The sequence below is a fragment of the Tenrec ecaudatus genome, chromosome 3 (assembly GCF_050624435.1).
Source record: "Tenrec ecaudatus isolate mTenEca1 chromosome 3, mTenEca1.hap1, whole genome shotgun sequence".
Classification (NCBI taxonomy): Eukaryota; Metazoa; Chordata; class Mammalia; order Afrosoricida; family Tenrecidae; genus Tenrec; species Tenrec ecaudatus.
The window spans coordinates 179,489,237-179,508,191 of NC_134532.1; the positions used below are offsets into that span (position 1 = coordinate 179,489,237).

The 18,955-nt window shown below is 46.6% G+C and overlaps 1 protein-coding gene across 1 annotated transcript in view; it reads left to right on the plus strand.

Annotated features, from left to right (window-relative positions):
- The window catches only part of ATP8A1 (ATPase phospholipid transporting 8A1), a 190,663-nt gene that overhangs the window by 109,983 nt on the left and 61,725 nt on the right, over positions 1-18,955 (plus strand). The window contains exon 18 of the mRNA XM_075544993.1: positions 5,404-5,576. Coding sequence (XP_075401108.1) covers positions 5,404-5,576 — 173 coding nt within the window. The remainder of the gene's footprint in view (positions 1-5,403; positions 5,577-18,955) is intronic.

An 18,955-nucleotide genomic window follows, 5' to 3' on the forward strand; every position in this document is an offset into this window, starting at 1 on the left:
CTTGGCTGTCGAGGGCGCTGTGGTTATAGGGAGAGGAGAGCTGAATCATTGACTAGAATGTTTGCTTGGAAGGTGGGTGGGAAATGTGTGTGGTTTGCTCCCTACTATAGCTCCATACCTGGGCCCTGGTGTGCCCCGTTCATGGCAATCAAATGATGGAAGCTGTCAAGGATTTCATTCTGCCTGTGTTCAGAAACAGCGGTCAGGAAGTCAAACCATGTGCTGCCTTGGGTGCATCTACTGCACAGGACCTCTTGCAAGGGATTAAGAGCCCCGATGCCATTCTCAGGAGGAAGGTGCCCTGTATTTTCGATCACTTCACACGCACGTGAAAATTGGATAACGAATAAGGAAGGTGGAAAAAGAATCGGTGCATTTGATTGACAGTGCTGGCACAGAAAGTACCGTGGACCGTGCCGTGCCTAAAGAAGGAACAAATGTGTCTTGGAAGAAGTGCAGCCAGCCTGCTCCTTAGCCGTGAGGATGGCGAGACTTCATCTCACATACGTGGGCTATAGTATCAGGAGAGATGACATCCTGCAAAAGAGCACCGTACTAGTGCAGAAGGTCGGCGATAAACAGGAGGACCGTCAACACGTGTATTCAAGCATGGCTGCGACCATGCAGTTGTGTGGATGGCATGGAACCAGGCAATGTTGCGTCCTGTCGTACACCAGCATCTTGTGGTGGGAACTCGCCTACCAGCCCGCGAGGCGACAGTCCATTTCTCAAAGTTGCTGGAATGTTGCTAACGATCGCAACCGATGCTCGTGGTCTTTCAGCCACAAATACAAATGAGCAGGGACTGGGAACTGCGCCTCTTATTTCCATATGACGTGATCTTTCATCCTTTGGTTCCTGCTGCAGCTTCTCATTTATATATTTTCACTTTCACAAGTCACTTAGTTTAAAAGTTTAGACATTTCCCCCTTCAGTAGCCAGAAAGAAAACAAAGCAACAGCCAATCTCATAATAAATTTCTCTCTCGCTACGGGAGATAAGCGTCCATGCAATCTGGTCATAAAGTACGGCTCGCGGGCTGGGGGCAGATGCAATCAACGCCCACAAATAAAAGAATTCCAAAATACTCCTGGCAGTAAATACGGCTAATATGCCACTTGTCACTGGCAGCGCACAGCCAACCCAACGACAGAGCCACTTATAAAAGAAAACTTCAAACTAAACTAAGGACCAACTTGCAGCTGCTGCTGCTGCTCCTGTTGCTTGACACCCCAGGTGGCCCAGCGGGAGAATTCACTGTGGGAACTTGTTGCCTCACCTTTGAAATGTTCCCTCGGTTGCATCTCTTGACACTTGCTGATTTGCCCGAAGACCTGTGATAATCACCAAGGAAACCCAGGCGGAATGATGCCACAAATAGCAGAGTGTTCGCCCAGTGTCAAGGTGTCACCCAGTGTCAAGGTGTCACCCAGTGTCAAGGTGTTACCCAGTGTCAAGGTGTTAGCGAAGGCCTTAGAAAGCCAGCGAGCTGGAAGGACAGGACCCTGGCCTGGCCCTGTGACAAGTTCATGGTGTTTCTCACAGTTCTGAGGGTGACTTGACTTTCGGTTTTGCCTTGTAGCTCGTCTTCAAAGAAACCTCAAGTTCTCCCGAAGTCCACCTCTGACTTCCTTTCAGGGTTTCACCTGGAAAGTGACTTGGGCGCTGGCTGAGGCCATCCAGAAGCAGTTAGTAGGGTGCGTGGGACTAGTCAGTGGTGGATGATTAGTGCGCTCTGCTCAGTCTCACTGGCTCACTCGCCCCAAAGGGTAACGGGGAGAAATACATGCAATTCCTATTTTTGCTCCTGTGTTTCTGCTGTGAGCAGTTGCCAGGTTTGTTACCGGCCAACAGATTAGATGTGAGCTTTCCCCTCAACAAACTGAGGCCTCTGCCAGCGCAGGGGAAGGCACGTGTGGCACCATTGCAGTGAACCAGGGAAGGTGGGCGAGGCTAAGCTTGGTTTTATGAGGCAGGTAGGCTCTTCGGTGGTGGGAAGGGCCAGCCAAGGTGGTGGAGTGTAGAGATGGAAAGATGGGAAAGAAGCACACGTGGAGGATAGACGGGCTGCAGTTGTTTGTGTGGCTGCTGCTGCTGCTGCTGCTGCTGCTGCTGCTGTTGCTGCTACTGCTGCGAGGAGCTGTTGAGTCCTCTCGGACCCACGGCGACCCTTTGCACGACAGCATGAAGCCACCCAGCCTCACACCATCCTCACAGTTGTCCTCCCGTGTCCATGGTGGCAGCCACTGTCAGCCCACCTTGTTGAGGGGCATCCTCTTCTTCACCGCCCTCCGCTGTACCAGTCATGATGTCCTTCTCCTGCGACTGCTCTCTCCTAACAACGTGTCCAAATTAGACGAGATAAAGCCCTGGCCTCTAAGGAACATTCTGGCTGTACTTCTTCCAAAACGGATCTGTTTGTTCTTTGGTCAGCCATGGAACTTTCCGCAATCTTCACCAGCACCACGCTTCCAATCCATGGGTTCTCTTCGATCTTTCTTTCTTCTTGTCCATCTTTCACATGCGTATGACGTCATTGACATTCCTGGGGCTTGGGCAGGCACCCCCTAGTCCTCACAGTGCCAACCTTGCTCTTAAAACACTTTAGAGAGGCCTCGTGCTGCATATCTATCCAGGACAATGCGCCATTTGATGTCTTGACTGCTGCTTTCTTTACATTGACTGTGGACCCAAACAAAATGAATTCCTTCCGTCGTTCTCCAGGCACTAGGATGGAATCGACTCGTCCACTTAGGAGGATGTGGGTCTTCTGTACATTGAATTTTAACCCATACTGAAGGCTATAGGTGTTGATCTTCAGCAGCGAGGGCTGCAAGTCTCCCTCACTTTTAGCAAGCAAGGTTGGAGTTAATGAAAAGCCTTCCAATGTCATTTTAAGGAATTTGGACTTGACACAGTTAGAAGCTGTAGAAAGATGTTAGGACAAAAAGTGGCACGGTTTGTGTTTTCACTCTTTTTTTATGGAGAGACCTCTATCTCTACTGGGGGTCAAGACCAGAGGAAAGCTAGGCATGGGGGTGGGGCTCTAGGGAAACAACAGAGGGGAGGGGGCGAGCATTCATTTCACTAAGAACTTCCTATGTCCAGTGCTGTCTAAAGGTGGAAATTTTGTTTGATTTGTTTGGTTGTAGCTGAATCATGTAGAGAGCAAGATAGCCCAGAGCTTTAATTCTAAGTTTGATTTCATTTCTTGATTGCCGATATTCTTGGGCCCGGAACTTACACTGTCTTATCATTCTCATCTGCATGAGGGGAATAATAGTAGACCATCATGCTCAGGTGTGTCCCAAAAGTCAGGTGCTATTAGGTCAGTTCCAACTCCGCAGTCCCAGGGGTGTGAGGGTAGAACTATTCTATCGGTTTATGAAGAGTTGGTTCCCCTCCCCCTTTGCCAGGCCTTTCTTCCAAAGTACCTCTGGATGAGCTTCAATCTCTAGCCTTTTTGTTTATCAGGTCAGCCTTTAACTCTTTACACTACTCAGAATTCTGCATTTAGGGTTCTAACCCATGTTATTGGAAAGGTTTTGCTTATACCTGTAACCCTGGAAGAGTGCCCAGTGGATTGTTGTATGTATTAAATGTTACCAAATATTATCTCTTGTTAGTTTTTTTCATTGGTTCAGTGTTTGACTTATTTATTCATTTATTTGCTCCGTATAAATTTTCCCTTAAGGCAATTCAGGGTTCTAAAGATGGTCAAAGGAGCCATGGTGGCCTAATGGTTTCCGAGTTGCACCGGTAACCGTAAGGTCAGCTGTTCAAATCTACCAGCTGTTCCGTGGGAGAAAGCTGAGGCTTTCTGCTCCAGTAAAGATTTACAGCCTCAGAAAGCAAAAGGGCCAGTCCTACTCTGTCCTTTAGGGTTGTTCTTAGTCGGAATCAACTTGCTGCCGTGAGTTTTGTTTTGTTTTGACAGAGGGTCATTGGTAAATTTTGGGTCAGAATCTTTCTGACATTTTCACCTCCTTTAGTAAGTTTTCTTGGGTCAAAAGTTTCCAGCAGGAAACAGGAGGGGAGGTCTATAAATGAGAACAGCTACACCCTCAGCCCCACCATGTAAAATGTGAACTGGAAATATTGCAAAGAATGCTGCTATATGCCGCTAAGGTGTGTAATGGGGGCCAGGGGAAGCGTGAAGTGAAGTTTCATGGTGGGAGAAATTGGGCGGTCTGGCTGAGAGCACAGCTTGTTTGATTATTTTGATAAACAGGTTCTGAAATTCAAGAACATAGTTAGAACCATATTTGAATAAAAATGCAGCAACACCTTTAACAATTCCCAATATAAATACTTAACTGCCGATGCCTTTGCTTCCCTCTCTGTAAACGGAACTGCACACTCCCCACGTGGAGCAGTAACTCTTTCTCACGGAGATAATAATTTAAAATCATATCGACATGATAGTGTAGGCATATCTGCTATATCCACTGTGTTAGCGATAGAAGTATGTGTGTCTTTATTAAATAAATACCTGTGAGCTCAGATATCGGCATTCAGAAGAATATCTAGTCAGAGGGAAATGGTTGCTTTTTTTTCCCGGGGCAGACTCAGTGATAGAACTTTTGCGAAATTTTGTTACCGTAGGAAGTGTCTCTGGGATTTGGGAAGAAAAGTCAGACATCTCGGCACTTTGAGACAAACACATCCCTGCTGTATCACTGAGCCCAACGAAGTGTTCCCTGAGACTAAAGGGTTTGGGGTTTGGTTTGATTTCGATTGTGGTATTTTCGTGCTAGGAAGTAAACGCTTCACTGATGAAAAGGCGTAGGCTGTGTCTTTTTTGGACTCACCAAGATTGCCAAAGCACATGCCACCATCCCCAACTGAAACACAGCATCACGAAATCACGATGAAAATTCTGGAAGCCAGTCCAAGAAGTGCATGAGATCAATATTAATGCCTTCCCACTCTTCCGTTGCTGGGAATTAAACTCCAATAGCCTTGGATATTTTTGAAGAGATACCCATAAATTAATGCACTCTTTCCACGATTGATGGATAAGCAATTTTGGATGGTTAATATATTAGGGCAGGTGTATTAGTTGGCGGATTTGCTGAAACTGGTGTGTGCTATTGTGCTTGTGTGGTTAGGATAACAAGCTAGGGCAGACGCCATGAGATAACCAGGGGGGGTGACTTACCGTCCAGTCCCAACCCTGCCTGGGACAGAGGTATGACTCCAAGGAGATGACCGCCTTTTCCTGCTAATGTTCCTCCCGTCTCCTGAGGATGAAATGAAGGGAGCTATGTGAAGGCAGTTGGGAGCCCAGAAAGCCCTAACCAGAAACACACGCAGCTACCGACCGTCATCAGTCGTCTTACTAGAAGAAGTGGGGATAAATGAACCTTGGGGTATTTTGTTTTGTTTTGCTTCCTTCTGCAGGGGACCAGAGAAACCCTGAGTCACCACTGCACCACCCTTGGGGAAGCTCTTCATAAGGAGAATGATTTTGCTCTGATCATTGACGGGAAAACCCTCAAATATGCCCTCACCTTCGGAGTCCGGCAGTACTTCCTGGACTTGGCTCTGTCCTGCCGAGCTGTCATCTGCTGCAGGTAAGTTCAGCTTCTTGCAGGTTTTCAGACTTCAAGGAAGTCTTTGACTCTCTCTCTCTCTCTCTCTCTCTCTCTCTCTCTCTCTCTCTCTCTTTCTTTCTTTCTTTCTTTCTTTCTTAACATAACCCAATTGCTACTCACCAAATAAGATGGAGAACATGGTCTTCGTGTACTGTGAGTAGATATGAATAGTTTCACATTCTCATTTATTTCCATTGAGCATCCATAGCTGCTGCCCAGGAGCAAGGCGTGAAAGCTACTGCTATCAGGGGACTTTCGTTGGATTCTCTGTCCGTGTTCTTCGCCTCCTCTCTGCCCTGTGAGCACTCCGCTAAGCCAGGCTTCTGGCTGAAGGCTTGCCTTGCCTTTTCCTGGCCTTTCCTTGGGGACATTTCCACATTCTCTACGAGGGTGTTCCTTGGACATATTCCTAAGTAAGACTCTCTGTCCTGCAAACCTCAGGCAGAGCCGTAAAGAAACAGGAAGGGGGAAGCTGAAGAGAGCTGTGTTTCTGCAGGTGCTCTGTGCAGCATGACATTTGGGGCTGTCACAAACAGAGTTCTTAGGTGGCCTAGCGTGGTCTTAGCACATCTGGTCTCATGGCTCTTTAGACAGCTCCAAGGTGAGTTTTGCCAAAATTAAAACAACAGCTCGCTTTCCAGTTCACCCTGGTGTCCTGCCCGGACTACGGTCCTGAGCCTCCCAGCCTTCTTGCAAAGTGTTTGCTTATGCCTGACAAGCTCTCAAGACTGTGCCTCCTGTCCACACCACTATGTTCACAGGTGCATTTGCAGCAAAGGTGAATACATTTGTGGGCATACCCATTGTCTGTGTGTATCAAATATCCCCTGTGAGTTTGTAACCCTAAATTCTTGATTTCAACTTCCCTTTAAATTATTCTATATAATTTTTTTTAATGTAAGTGTTAGGATAGATATTTAGCGGGTCAATTGAGATTCGTGGCCTAGGATAGAATTTGTGAACAGAGTCTTTGTAAACCAGCACTAATAATTTTTCAGCATCATTGTTCATAGTTTGAATCCGCAGTCTCCTTGCCATTTTTTGTGTGTTTAAATTATTGAAATGTTTTTAATTTAGGGTTTTTTTGTTTGTTTTTGTTTTAGAATGGGTCTGTTTTAAATGGAGTCTCTGGGTAGTTCAACCAGTTAGTGGCTTGGTTGATCTAAGGGAAAGAAGGACTGAGTCTACCCAGAGGCTCATTGGAAGAAAGGCCTGGCAGTCTGCTTCCCAAAGATTCATCATGGAAACTGAGTTCTGCTGGGTCACAGTGAGTCAGAGTTGACTCAATGGCAGCCGTTGTTTTTGTTTGCCCCTGTGCTTACTTGCATCTTTTGTTTACTCCCATGTGGAGTTGCAGGGTTCTGAAACCCACAGGGGCAGTTCTGCCCTATACTTGACCCTACTCTATAGTGTCGCTCTAAGTGAGAATGGACGAGGAGTGAGTGAGAGCCCTGCTTCTGGATGCCACCGCTTCCTGTGGGGGGAGGGCTGCCATTGGAGACACTTCACATCATTTTCCACATGGGTGGCCGTTTCCCGATCTCTTGTTCTATTGTCCTTGGCCCTCTAATGTCCAGTACTGTCCATACCCTAAATGAACACCGGTCTTTGAGTGATCAAGGCTGAATTCGTAGAATTGCGTATTTATACACGAGCTCCAAGTTTCCTTTAAGTTCTTGTGAAGGAATCAGCCCCATTTTATCTGTGGTGGTGAAACTATGTCCTTCACACGCACATATGTGGCTGTTCCCATTCTCCTCCTTCCTAGCCACCATAAACCTAAAGGTTTTCTCCTTGCCATCCCACTTACTAAATCTTAGTGGCCAATCCCGCCCGTGGCCGCAGACATGACAGTGATCGCGAGGCTAGTGCTGGATCAGGTTTGGCTCTGTGGAGCACCTCGGAGTCACCCTGACTTAGAACAGACTCAGAAGCACCTAGTAGCAGCGAACAGTCGGTCCAGGCTGGCTGTGCACCGCACCGTGCTCTCTTTCTTCCAAGAACTTCGCGGAATCTGGGTTTGGAACAGTAATTTTTAAAACTGTTCTAGTTCCTTGTACTGTTTATTTCTTTTAAAAGAGACTTATTAAGAAAGGAATGTGACACCTTTTACACCTCTTTGTCAGGATCAGCTGATTCACCTACATAGCATATAAGGGTAGTTTTTCTGTAAACCACGGAGCTGTCTGTACCTTACAGATAATTTTCAAAATTTCAAGTGTTGTAAGTGTTCTGAAATGTAATTGAACCCATACTTGGTAACTTATTCTTTATAAACATCCTTTCAGTTTCCAAAATTATATCACACTCAGAGAACTAAGAGTTGCTTATTATTCCCAGGAATCCAGTTATTTAAGTTATGTAATTTCTTTTTCTTCTCCATGGCATGTATTAAGAAAATAATATTATTTTAAAGCTCTTGGCCAATGCACTGTACAGATGTTTAATGCTAATAATAGTCGAGCCCTCTGCAGAAAATTGCGGAGAAGGGTAGGAAATAATTTCATCTTGCTGGTCTCCGTTGCACTTTAGTATCTGCCGCTACAATGACTTCTTGTGGGTCTTCGCTAATCTCTTGATAGAGGCTTGGCCTGACGTTCTTCCATCAGGATAATTCTGTGCCAGACTTGCTCGTTCAGTCATTTTCACTAATTGGGATCCACAGAAAGACTGCCCAGAGGCACAGGAGTGACATGATTCTTGGCTCCTAGAGCCATATAGTTGCAGTGACCAGTCCAGTCGTTGTTAGCTGCCTTCTGTGTACTGAGCTGGCGCACATACCAAGGGCAGTAAGACAGACTCTCTCTCTCTCTCTCTCTCTCTCTCTCTCTCTCTCTCTCTCTCTCTCTCTCTCTCTCTCACACACACACACACACACACACACACACACACACACACAGCGTTTCTTTCTCCGTCTGTGCTAAGTAGAACCACAATTGGCTTGAGGGATGTGGGAGGCCCCTTTTCCTAAAGCAGTCATCGCAGCTGAGCCTCATCCTTAGAGCATTGCTAAACTCAGCACCTCCCACCATTCTTCAAAAAGTTGAACAACAAAATTAAACAATAGCAGAGGGAGAGCAAAACTAGCGAGCAGAGGCAAGGGAGTGAAACAATCTGTGCCGGGCTTGTGAAATCCTCTCCCGAGGTCCTCGTTCTGCAACCTCACACGTCACGGGCGCTCGGGCTTCTCCAGGCCCAGGACCCGCGGTCCGCTGTGCGCATGCAGCTCGGCTCCCAAGACGGACCTTATAAAGCTGTGTGGCCCGTTCCCCCCTCCCCCGCCCCCCGTGCTGTCTTGTGCCTGTCTGAGGAGCGTGACGCAGACTCTGCTTTGTACTTAGACTTTCCGGGTTAGGATTTTTGTCATCATTTGGAGGGTTTTGACTTTTTGTTTTTGTTTTGTTTTAAGCAAACTATCTTTCCTCTACTTTTTCCTTCTAGTAACTGCCCTAGTCTCTCTTTTCCCATCAGGTTCTTCTTCCGCCCTGGCCTCCAGAATTGGTCTAAGCTCAGAATTACATCAGTGCCACTGCCGGGTTTAGGTCTGTGCACCTTCCTGGCACCACAAGCCTTGGCCCGATGCCTCTTGGCATTGAAACAACTGGCACCGGCCATCTTCTTGTCATTTAGCTTTCTGACCTTTCAGGATTATTTCCATGCTAATGCGTCTACCGCTGGAGAGAAATAGGTCGATGATTCTGCATGTTGATTCTTTACAATTAAACCAGTGTGCCGTTCATGGTTTCTCAGATGATTACAATCTCCCGGCCTGAGGAAATTCTCAATTTTACCCCATTATAAAATAGACACTCCAGATAAATATTGAATATTATCTCAAAATAGAGTACAGCACTGTTTCCTGCTGTCGTTTGTGTGCATTCTGGCTTCCCAGGCTCGCCCCCCTCATGTTTCTGAGCTACTTTCCCGCCTTTTCTTAGTCAAGTCCCCACCCGCAGATTCGTACTGAAGAATCCGAACATCCCCTGCAGTGTTCTGTTTTGCCAGAGTTGAGTGGACGTAGAGGGGAAAGTCTCCCCATAAGGGATAACGAGACTCTGGATATTAGTTTCACCTTCAGGATTACAGCAGCCACTTTTGTCCCTGACATTGCCGGCAGAAAAGGGCAGAAGGCGTTGTCAGTGTCTGCCTCATAGACAGACTCATAAAGATGAGCCTTTTCCCTGAAGCGTCTACAATTGGACTGAAAGAAACAGTTGTTCTCGGTCAGTCGTCATGTCTCCTACTCACCGCCGTTTTCTGCAGGGAAGAGGTAGAGGCAGATATAATCTCTTACCCCCAAATTATTCGGGGCTTTAGAGTCCTGGTATTGGTTTCCAACGTAAAGGTTGTATGTTACACTTCAAATATTTTTTCTTACATATGTAAAAGCCAAGAATATAATGGCATCTGTCTTCATCGGTCTGGCCAAGAGCGAGGTTTTCCTGGGTTCTTGGTAGCTCTTCTGTGGTCCACATTGGGGCATCTACCCAGAGGTCATGAGGAGGTTCAGAGGAAGCGTGATTCTGGGTGTTAGGGGATGTCTGTTTCCCTGAACTCCTTTGCCCTTCTTCTTTCTGCCGTCTGTCTCCAACACATTGGGTCTCACCATTTGGGATGATCACAAGTACTTTTGAAGAACAAATAAAAGCTAGGGAAAGAAAGAAAAGCCCACCGACATGCCTACACGGTGGGCACTTCCAGGTAGAGCTTGCTCCAAGATCACACGAAAGCTTACGAGTTGGCCTTGAGAAGAATCGTACCAGAAAATAACTTCTCACCCAATACCGCGTGCCCTGGTCTGACACACTTAAAATACTCGATATAAAGGTATCTTGGCGCGACACTCACTACAGTCCCGCTGCAGCTTTTACCGCTTGCCTCTTAGATGACATCTCCCTGGCCTTGGGCCTGTGGCCTGTAGAGTGAGGCAGTTGGCACGTGGTGTTGATGCAGGCCCTGCAGACACGCTGGGTGTGGAAAGCAGGCGCGGGGGGAGCTGCTCCACGTGCTCTGCCAGGACCCTCTCCTTCCAGCTTGGAAGCTTCTGGACCCACCGTGCCTCTTGGGTCCCTTTCCGCTCTGGGATGAACTCAACTCCTGTTGGCCGGTCTGTGCTGGGAATCAGCTTTCTCCCGCTTGGATCAGCTTAATTTGGGGAAGCATCTGTTCTACCTCTTTCAGTATTTCCCCCCAGAAGAGAGCGGGAGTGTCGCAGGGAAGTACCGCTGTGCGTTAGCTAGCATGTGGTTTCTGGGGTCCTAGTCAGTTCACATAACCTAGCTTTTCACAGAATTTTACATTTTTTCTGTAGTTGTCAGTTTGGCTTAAGCATATTTTGAAACTTACGTTCTGTGACAGTTGGTTGAAAATTGGCTTAGAGCCTCCAGCTTTCAGACTGTCTAGTAATCACCGTTCTTCTACAGCATTTATGGACTCACGTCTTCTCGGAGGCAGAAGTGAAATTGAAGTAAGCATTTTCCCCTGACTTGCAACATCTCTAATCAAAGTTTAACCCCCTTTTAGGCTATTTCCCCTGTAGTGTATTTTAAAAAAAAAAACAACACTTGACTTCGGCGAGTGTTGTCCTTTGGGAGTGGCATTCCAGGCACGACCTTTCACCTCAGTCTGGTCACGGAGCTCGCCCCGCAGAGCTGGCAGGGACACTGCGTGGTCTCCGTCACAGCGCAGGGGCGCGGAGGAAAGGCTCCGGGCAGGTCTAGTTCTTGAATCTTTGAGGTTATTGTCTGTAAGAAGTTCTCTAAATAAATGGTCTGTTTAAAGAGTAGCCATAAAGCACAAACGAAGCTAATAAATTCGCAGCAGACATTCCATTCAAGGAGCAGAAATGGTGACTGCCATTGGACGCCAAGCAGATGTTTGGCTCTAAAAAGACGTAAAACTGTTAATGAATGTCAACCCTATGTTTGCTTCCAAGAAAATATGAATAAATGTTGGAAATGCTGAGAGAATATTTCTTTCATACGTGTATGGCTACCCGAGGACACAGTGAATCAATTTTACAATTTCATAAAATGCCCATATTTTACTCTAGTATAATAATCAGCTGCTCAGCTCTGTCCACCTCATTTGCTATTCCAGCTCCACTGGGGAATGTTAAAGGAATTGCATGTATCTATTACAGCCTAGTTGCCAGTTTCCCTGGGTGCAACCAGGGAAGGCCGTACTGAACACGGATATCCAAATGCCATAGATCCCATGGAAATGCAATTTTACATAGTTTGAGGTATTGCTCAAATGAGATGAACTGCATTGTTACCAACATCACCAGCCCCACCCGCACCCCGACATATAGATCTAGCACAACTGTAGATCATAAAATTAGATGAAGCAGTCAACCTATGCTGGAAAGGGAGCCTTAGGGGTGTAGTAGGCTATGTTTGGGCGACTAGTCTTAAGGTCAGCAGTTCAAAGCCATCGCTGCTCCATGAGAGGAAGATGAGGCTTCTATCCTGGAGAAGATTTACGGTCTTAGAAACCCACAGAGACGGTTCTACTCTGTCCTGTAGAGTTGCTGTGGGTCTGAATCGATTCCATGGCAGAGAGTTTCGACCGGAAAGTGCCAAGTACTTGCTGTCTTGTCTGTCACCATCCCTCTAAAGTGATATCTTACTCATTTTAATCTTTTCCCCCCATAACTTATAGAGATCTTGGTAACTGTAGGGTCAATATTATGATACTAACCATAAGACCAGCAGTTCAAACCCACTAGCTGCTCCGCAAGAGAATGATGAGGTTGCCTCTTCCTATCATGGTCTACGGTCTCAGAAGTCCTGTAAGTGAAGTCCTGTAAGTGGTGGCAATGAGTCACAACTGACTTGATGGTAGTGCAGTGTGTTTTGGTGGTTTAATTTGTATCAGAAATTCTGTTGCTGACATCAAATTTGCTATTTCTGATTTGTATCTTATCAACAGACAGGAGATAAATATATCTTCTCCAACTCTATCCAAATTTTTTATGATGATTTTTCTGTTCATCCATTTCAAGTACTGGGCTCTCTAGCATTTTACTAACAGACTCCCTATAGCTGCACATAAGTCCGAAAGATCCCCACTCTAGTATATTCTGCAGTCAAAGATTAAATCACTTGATAAGTGGACACAGTTCTCCTTCCAATCTGCAGGAGTAGAGTTTGAACACCTTGTCCTCCGACTCATTCAGGGCTTGGCAAATGGGCTCGTAGCCTTTCTTGAACCTGCCAGTCTAATGATCCTGCTTTAGGGGGAAGGAAACAGCTTATTTGGCATGATTGGTTCTCTGTAAACTCATGGAAACATTCCAATATGAACCTTCTTTTTAATGAACCTGGTTGAATCATCCCATTTAAATCGAAGATGTTGTGTTTTCTGACCCAGTCTAGAGTTCCGGGTGTCTAGACCAGGTGGCAGAGTAAGGGATGACAGTCCACCGTGCATGAGAGGAAAAGATGTTCTCAGAAAGTGAACGATATTCCACAAAAGGCACATAATAGGTGGATAGAAAACAAAAGATTTATAAGTTGGCACATGGGAAAGTATAGTTACAGGTAACATTCTCCAAGACAGAGCAAGTATTTTCTCAGAGCAGGAATCAGCAAACATTCTCTGTAAACGGTGAGATAACTATTTTAGCCTTTCTGGGCCATACAGTCTTGGGCACAACTACTTAACTCTGCCATTCTAGAATAAAAGCAGCTATGGATAATGCGTGAATGAGGGGAACCGGCTCAGCACATGCAGTGGACTTGGCTCAGGGGCATAGTCCGTCCACCCGAGTCATAGAGTGCGTCTAGAACAGGAATGAGTGTGGAGAACGTGGGTTCTAGTAGACAGAGCTTTCTTGAATACTGATGGAGATCACCTTCATGGTCCTTCCCTGCAATTTCCAGACCCTTCCTTTTCTTCTCTTGAAAATTAAGACATTCCCCCCTCTCTATTCACCTGGCATGTTTCCCTGTCTCCATGATTCCCCAAAAAGAGACTGACAACGTTTTCTGTGGCGACAGCTGCACAGGCCAGCAAATCCATTAAATCTATCTGTGCCCTTGGATTCTTAAAATATATTTCATCCAGAGGTTAGGTTGTTTTTTTTTGGGGGGGGGGGTCGGGAGGGTTAAATGGATACCAATAGATATTTATCTAGACTAGAGCTGGAGACCCAAGGATCAGGAACATCTCACCCCCGAGTGTCTCCTCAGTGCCTTCTCTCTGGCCCAGGGGCAGGTGCGAGAGGACAGTGATGGGAAAGAAGCCAGGCGAGAAGATGCTCAGACCCTTCCAGCAACAATGCATGGGGCTGGGGGACTGGGGGGGGTGTTTCCTCCTTCAAGATTGCAATCAAGAAAACCCTGTCGATCAGTTGTCCTCTGGGACCTGTGCAGCCAGCCCAAGTCAGGAAGGGACTGGACGACAGCTCACAACAGCAACATGGTATACGGACGTGTGTGTGTGCGTGCGTGCGTGTGTGTGTGTGTGTGTGTGTGTGTGTGTGTGTGTTGGAGATCGAAACGTTGAGTGTAAGTGCGGTAAATATCTTGTGGTCCTTTCTTACTTCTTACCAGGGTGGCCTTTGAACAAAAAAATCCTTGATTTGACATAGTAGATCAAGCCCCATTAATTTCTGCCCTTGGGATTTATGCTTTTTTAAAAAAAATATTCAGAGCATCCCATTCGCAAAGATATTTTCTCACATTCTGTTAATTTCACAGTTTTCTGCTTTTCATGTTGGCCTTTAATCCATATGGAATTTGTTTTGGGATGTGGCATGAAGGAGGAAGGATCCAGTGCTACTCATTTGTATTAGTACATTCCCCCAACACCAAATACTGACCCATCCCGCTTTCCCTTCAGCTTGTGAAGCCCTGGGTGGGTGGGGGGGGGGGGGGTAGGGCGGTGAGGCTCGGGGCCAGACTGTGGGGTCCAAACCCCGGCTCCATCACTTAGCTGAGCGGCCTTGAATAAGTGACTTCTCAGTGTCTTCCTCTTTGAAATGGAGCTAAAGATGGAATTGTGAGGAATAGATGACTTCATGCTGTCCTCACTGCTGTTAGCTGCTATTGACGTTATGTTGCTCGTATGCATGGTTCCTAATTCCTTTCATGGTGTGTGTTTCCAACTTGATTCTTTTCTACTGCGAATACTGTCAGGCTAAGAGCCCTCTCTGACCATCATGACCGTTTGGGGTCCTGCGTTCTATTTGTACGTGACCTTGAAATGCCTGCTCTGGCTCTCCTTTCGTCCACTGGCACCTCGTGTCTTTGTCTCCCTAACTTTCTGTCCACTCCCACTACACCAGGCAGTGGTGTAGACGGCTGTGTCTGAATTCACACTGCTTGGAACTGAATGCTGGCTTCCCTAATTCTCGTCTTACCCTAGATAGTTCATGGAATCGCTCTATGCCTCCCATTTCCACATTTGGAAAATGCAATAGTAGTAACCTATCTCATGGGGTCGTATTGAAGAGGGGATGAATTAAAACAAGGAAAGGACCGGAAAATTACATGTTATCTGAGATTGGCTAGTATGCACTGTTCACATTGTATGCACGGGGGTGCTCTGAGTGGGAACTGACTCAGGAGCACCTGTGGCAGCAGCGGCTCAAGCATTGCTGGCTTACTGGTCAAGCTCCCTGCTACTAACTGAAAGAGCAGCCATTGTCACCTGACAGTCTCTCCACGGGAGAAATGTGTAGCAGTCTGCCTCCATTAAGATCTATGAACTGGGAAACCTGGTGAGGCTGTTCTGCTTTGTCCTGTAGGATCTCTGTGAGCTGGAACTGATTCAATAGCAACGGGATTGTTTGTTAGTTTTTAATATTAGCTGTTATTACAAAATATGTCTCTTTTAGATAACAATCTAAAGATATCTGTCATTCAGTGAATTTAACCCATTTATATTTATTTTGATCATTGCTATTCTAGGTCTCAGTCCTATAATGTTAATGCTGTGTCTTCCATTTATTATACTTTTTTTCCTCCCCTGACCTTTCACTTGCTAGATCAGAATTTGGTTGGAAAGTCTGTATTTATTCCATGTCTGGTTATTTTTAAGGCTTCAATGAGCATATGGGTGCTTGTTTTTTCCCATTAAAGGTTAGGTACATTAGCATGTGTTGCATCCTGCCCAGGCATCCCTCTTGAGGAAGATAAGGGAGCTGAGGCTATTAAAGAATTTCTGTACATCCAGTGTCAGTCTGATCTTGTTTTTTTTATAAATAATGTGCTTTTCACTGAAACCTTTTAGGAGTTGTTCTTAATATAAATTTAACCATACTGAATAAGGGGGCTTCAAAGGATTTGTGGAAAAGGAAATTTAAAGTTAATGTTTGATGCTTCCAGGTTCATTTTTCCCTCTGATTTTCTATATTTCTCCCAGAATGTTTATCATGCTTGTTTAAATTCTTTGCTATTATACAGGCTTCGTCTTCGTGTAAGTTCCTCTAGGAGGAGGTCTTCGAAATGTTTGGGGGAATTTTACTTCTTTTTTTGTCTGTTTTCCCACTGCTCAACGTCCCTTTAGTATGTCATTTGATAATCCTCTCCTTTATTACACGTTTTCCCTGTGCGCTAATGTTTCATCATTGATCCTAATAGATAAGCAAAGTCGCTTTGGAGGGGAGGGCAAGTCTAGGTCTTGAGGAAAATTTAGGACAAGGCTCAGGCCGAGGTCCCGTGAAGCTCTGTTACACCCCTTCTTCCTGCAAGTGCCTTCTTCCCACACACGGCTCCCGATGCAGGCGGTCACATTCTGATGGAATTGCCGGAGTGGAGTGGCATGCTGGGGCTTGAAGAGGACCCGCGTGGTTGGCATCTGTCCCCAGCTGGAGCTGTGCCATGACTGTAAACCGAATCTGCTGACTTTCTTCTTCCGAAGCATGGATGGGAATTATCCTGGGATGTTGGCTTCAAGGCACTGGGGGTATCTCCTGGAATTGAGTGTTTTGTTTGCAAACACCTGCTTTGGGGGGCTGTGTGTTTCCACAATTTCTAATTCCAAGCTAATGTTTGTCATGGCAATGAGGTGTCCCTTAGCTTCTTAGTCCAATCTAGCTCTGTCTCACCCTCTTCCCACTGGTGGGTCTGGGCTCACACATGGAGGGTGTTGTAGGAGGGACACAGCTGGAAAGCATCCTGACCTACGCTCCTCCACACCAGGTACCTTCTCTCCTCCACACGAGGCGCCTTCTCTCCGTGATCCGCCACTCTCTTTTTTCTCTTTTTTTCTCTGTGGTTTTCCACAGGTGAGTGTTGTCGGTAAGGTCTGAGCCCAAGCAATCCAATGAACAGTAGAACAAAACACCACGTGCCCCTGCACCACACTCACACTTGTGGTTCTGATTGTGCCCAGGCTGCAGGCACTGTGTCTAGCCCACCAAGGGCCTTTCTTTTTTTTCACTGCCCCTCCACTTTACCAAGCCCTTTCCCGGGGACTGATCTCTCCTGACGACATGATCCAAGTACACGAGACCAAGTCTCGCCACCCTTGCTTCTAAGGATCCTTCTGGCCGTATTTCTTGAACTTTCACATGCATAGGAGGTGATTATAGGAACCTTGGTGGCATGGTGGTTATGTATTGGGCTGTGAGCCGCAAGGTGTGCAGTTCAAAACCACCAGCCACTTCTTGGGAGAAAGACGGGACTTTCTATTCCCGTAGTAAATAGTTAACAGTTTGGAAACTCACAAAGATAGTTCTGCCCTGCCCCGCCCCATAAGGTTGCTGAGTCAGCATCAACTCTGTGGCAATGAGATTTTGAAGCCATTGAAAATATCATGGCTTTTTTCCCATCCCACCTTAGTCCTCAGCATGACAGGCTTGCTCTTGAGCAGTTTAAAGAGGTCGTATGCACCAGATCTGTCCGATGTAATGAGTGGTTTCATTTCTGCTGCCTCGGTGAGCATTGCTTTGAGGACCCAAGCAAAATGAAATCACAGACTAGTAGAAGCTGCAAGCTGTGACTCTGGAATCTGTCCGCCTCCTGTTTCTCTTCCTGGCTTCTGCAGCTTTCTATTCCAGCCCTTCTCAGTAGGCTGGGCTCTCAGGATGTCCACCTTTTACTGGCTAGTTCTAAAAGGAGGTGTTCCTGGGAGAAAGTGCCCACAAAAGGAGAAAGTTCCACAAACAGAGCAGCAGGAAGGTTAGAGGAAGCGAAGGGAGAAAGAGAATTGGATGGCTTGCCTCCAGCCTAAAGGAAACAGGCTCCCCTTACCTACCCAGGCTGGTGAGAAAGGGGAAGATAAGGCTGTAGACGGTCATGAAAGGGCAGCGTAAAGGGAGAGAGGCACTTCCCACTTGGGAGCTCCCCCTTCCCAAAGGCAAGGCTCATGGACAGAGGTGCCTCTGCCTGGTCCCATGTAGAAACACACCTGTCTCTCTCTACCACTTCTCTCTCTGGGACACAGTGGTTCATACAGAGGAAGCTGTCATATAAGCCCTTCATGATTAATCCTCAGGACAATAGGTGAATAATGGGAGAGAAGGGCGGGAGTGGGTGGGGGGCAGACCTGAGATCTTCTGCTCTGTCTCCCCATATGAGTTATCCCATACTCAAGGGCCAGTAAATACTTAATGAATTCGCAGTCCCAAGTGCAAGCACACGCTCAACCCTCTGGTGATGTCAATGGTTGGCCAACCCACTAGGAAGCTGAAATTCTGGGTAACTTGCCTGATCCAGCCCTTCCTCTGTAAATCCTTCCTGCTGCTGCTGCCTCTTCCACTGAGGTCTCTGTCTAGGTCATCATTTGCCCGTTCATCCAAATTAGAAACCAACCAAAAACCAAAACCCCCTCTCTGCCATCGAGTCAATTCCATCTCACATTGCTCCTAGGACAGAACTGTTGGGGCTGCTCGTGCAGTTTCTGAGGCTGTCAGTCTGTATGGGAGCGCACAGCCGCGTCTTTCTCCCTTGGAGCAGCGGATGGGTTTGACCCACTGGCCTTGTGGTTGGTGGCCCATTGCTTAACCCACTGTGACACCAGCACGCCTCAGGAACACCTTCATGCGCTTTCCTCCTACTCCCCCTGCCCCCACGTGTCCTTTTCTATGTGCGTTGCCTTTATTTGGGTAAGATCCAGCTCGTTGTTCAAGTAACACAGTAACCGATACAATGAATGTTTTTAAGGCAGTTTCTGTCATGCTTTCTCCACTCCTCAGAATCTTTGAACATTGCTGATCATCCCAAGGAGCTACGGCGTACAAACGTTCACATCGTCACCGACACGGGCATCCCATCATCTCACTAACATAAGAGGCTTCCAAAAGTTCATGGAAAATTGAAATGAAACAATAACGGAATTTCTCCATGAACTTTGTGGCGCTCCCGCGTGGACTCTGATTATGTCCATTAACCCTTGAAATACTAGGG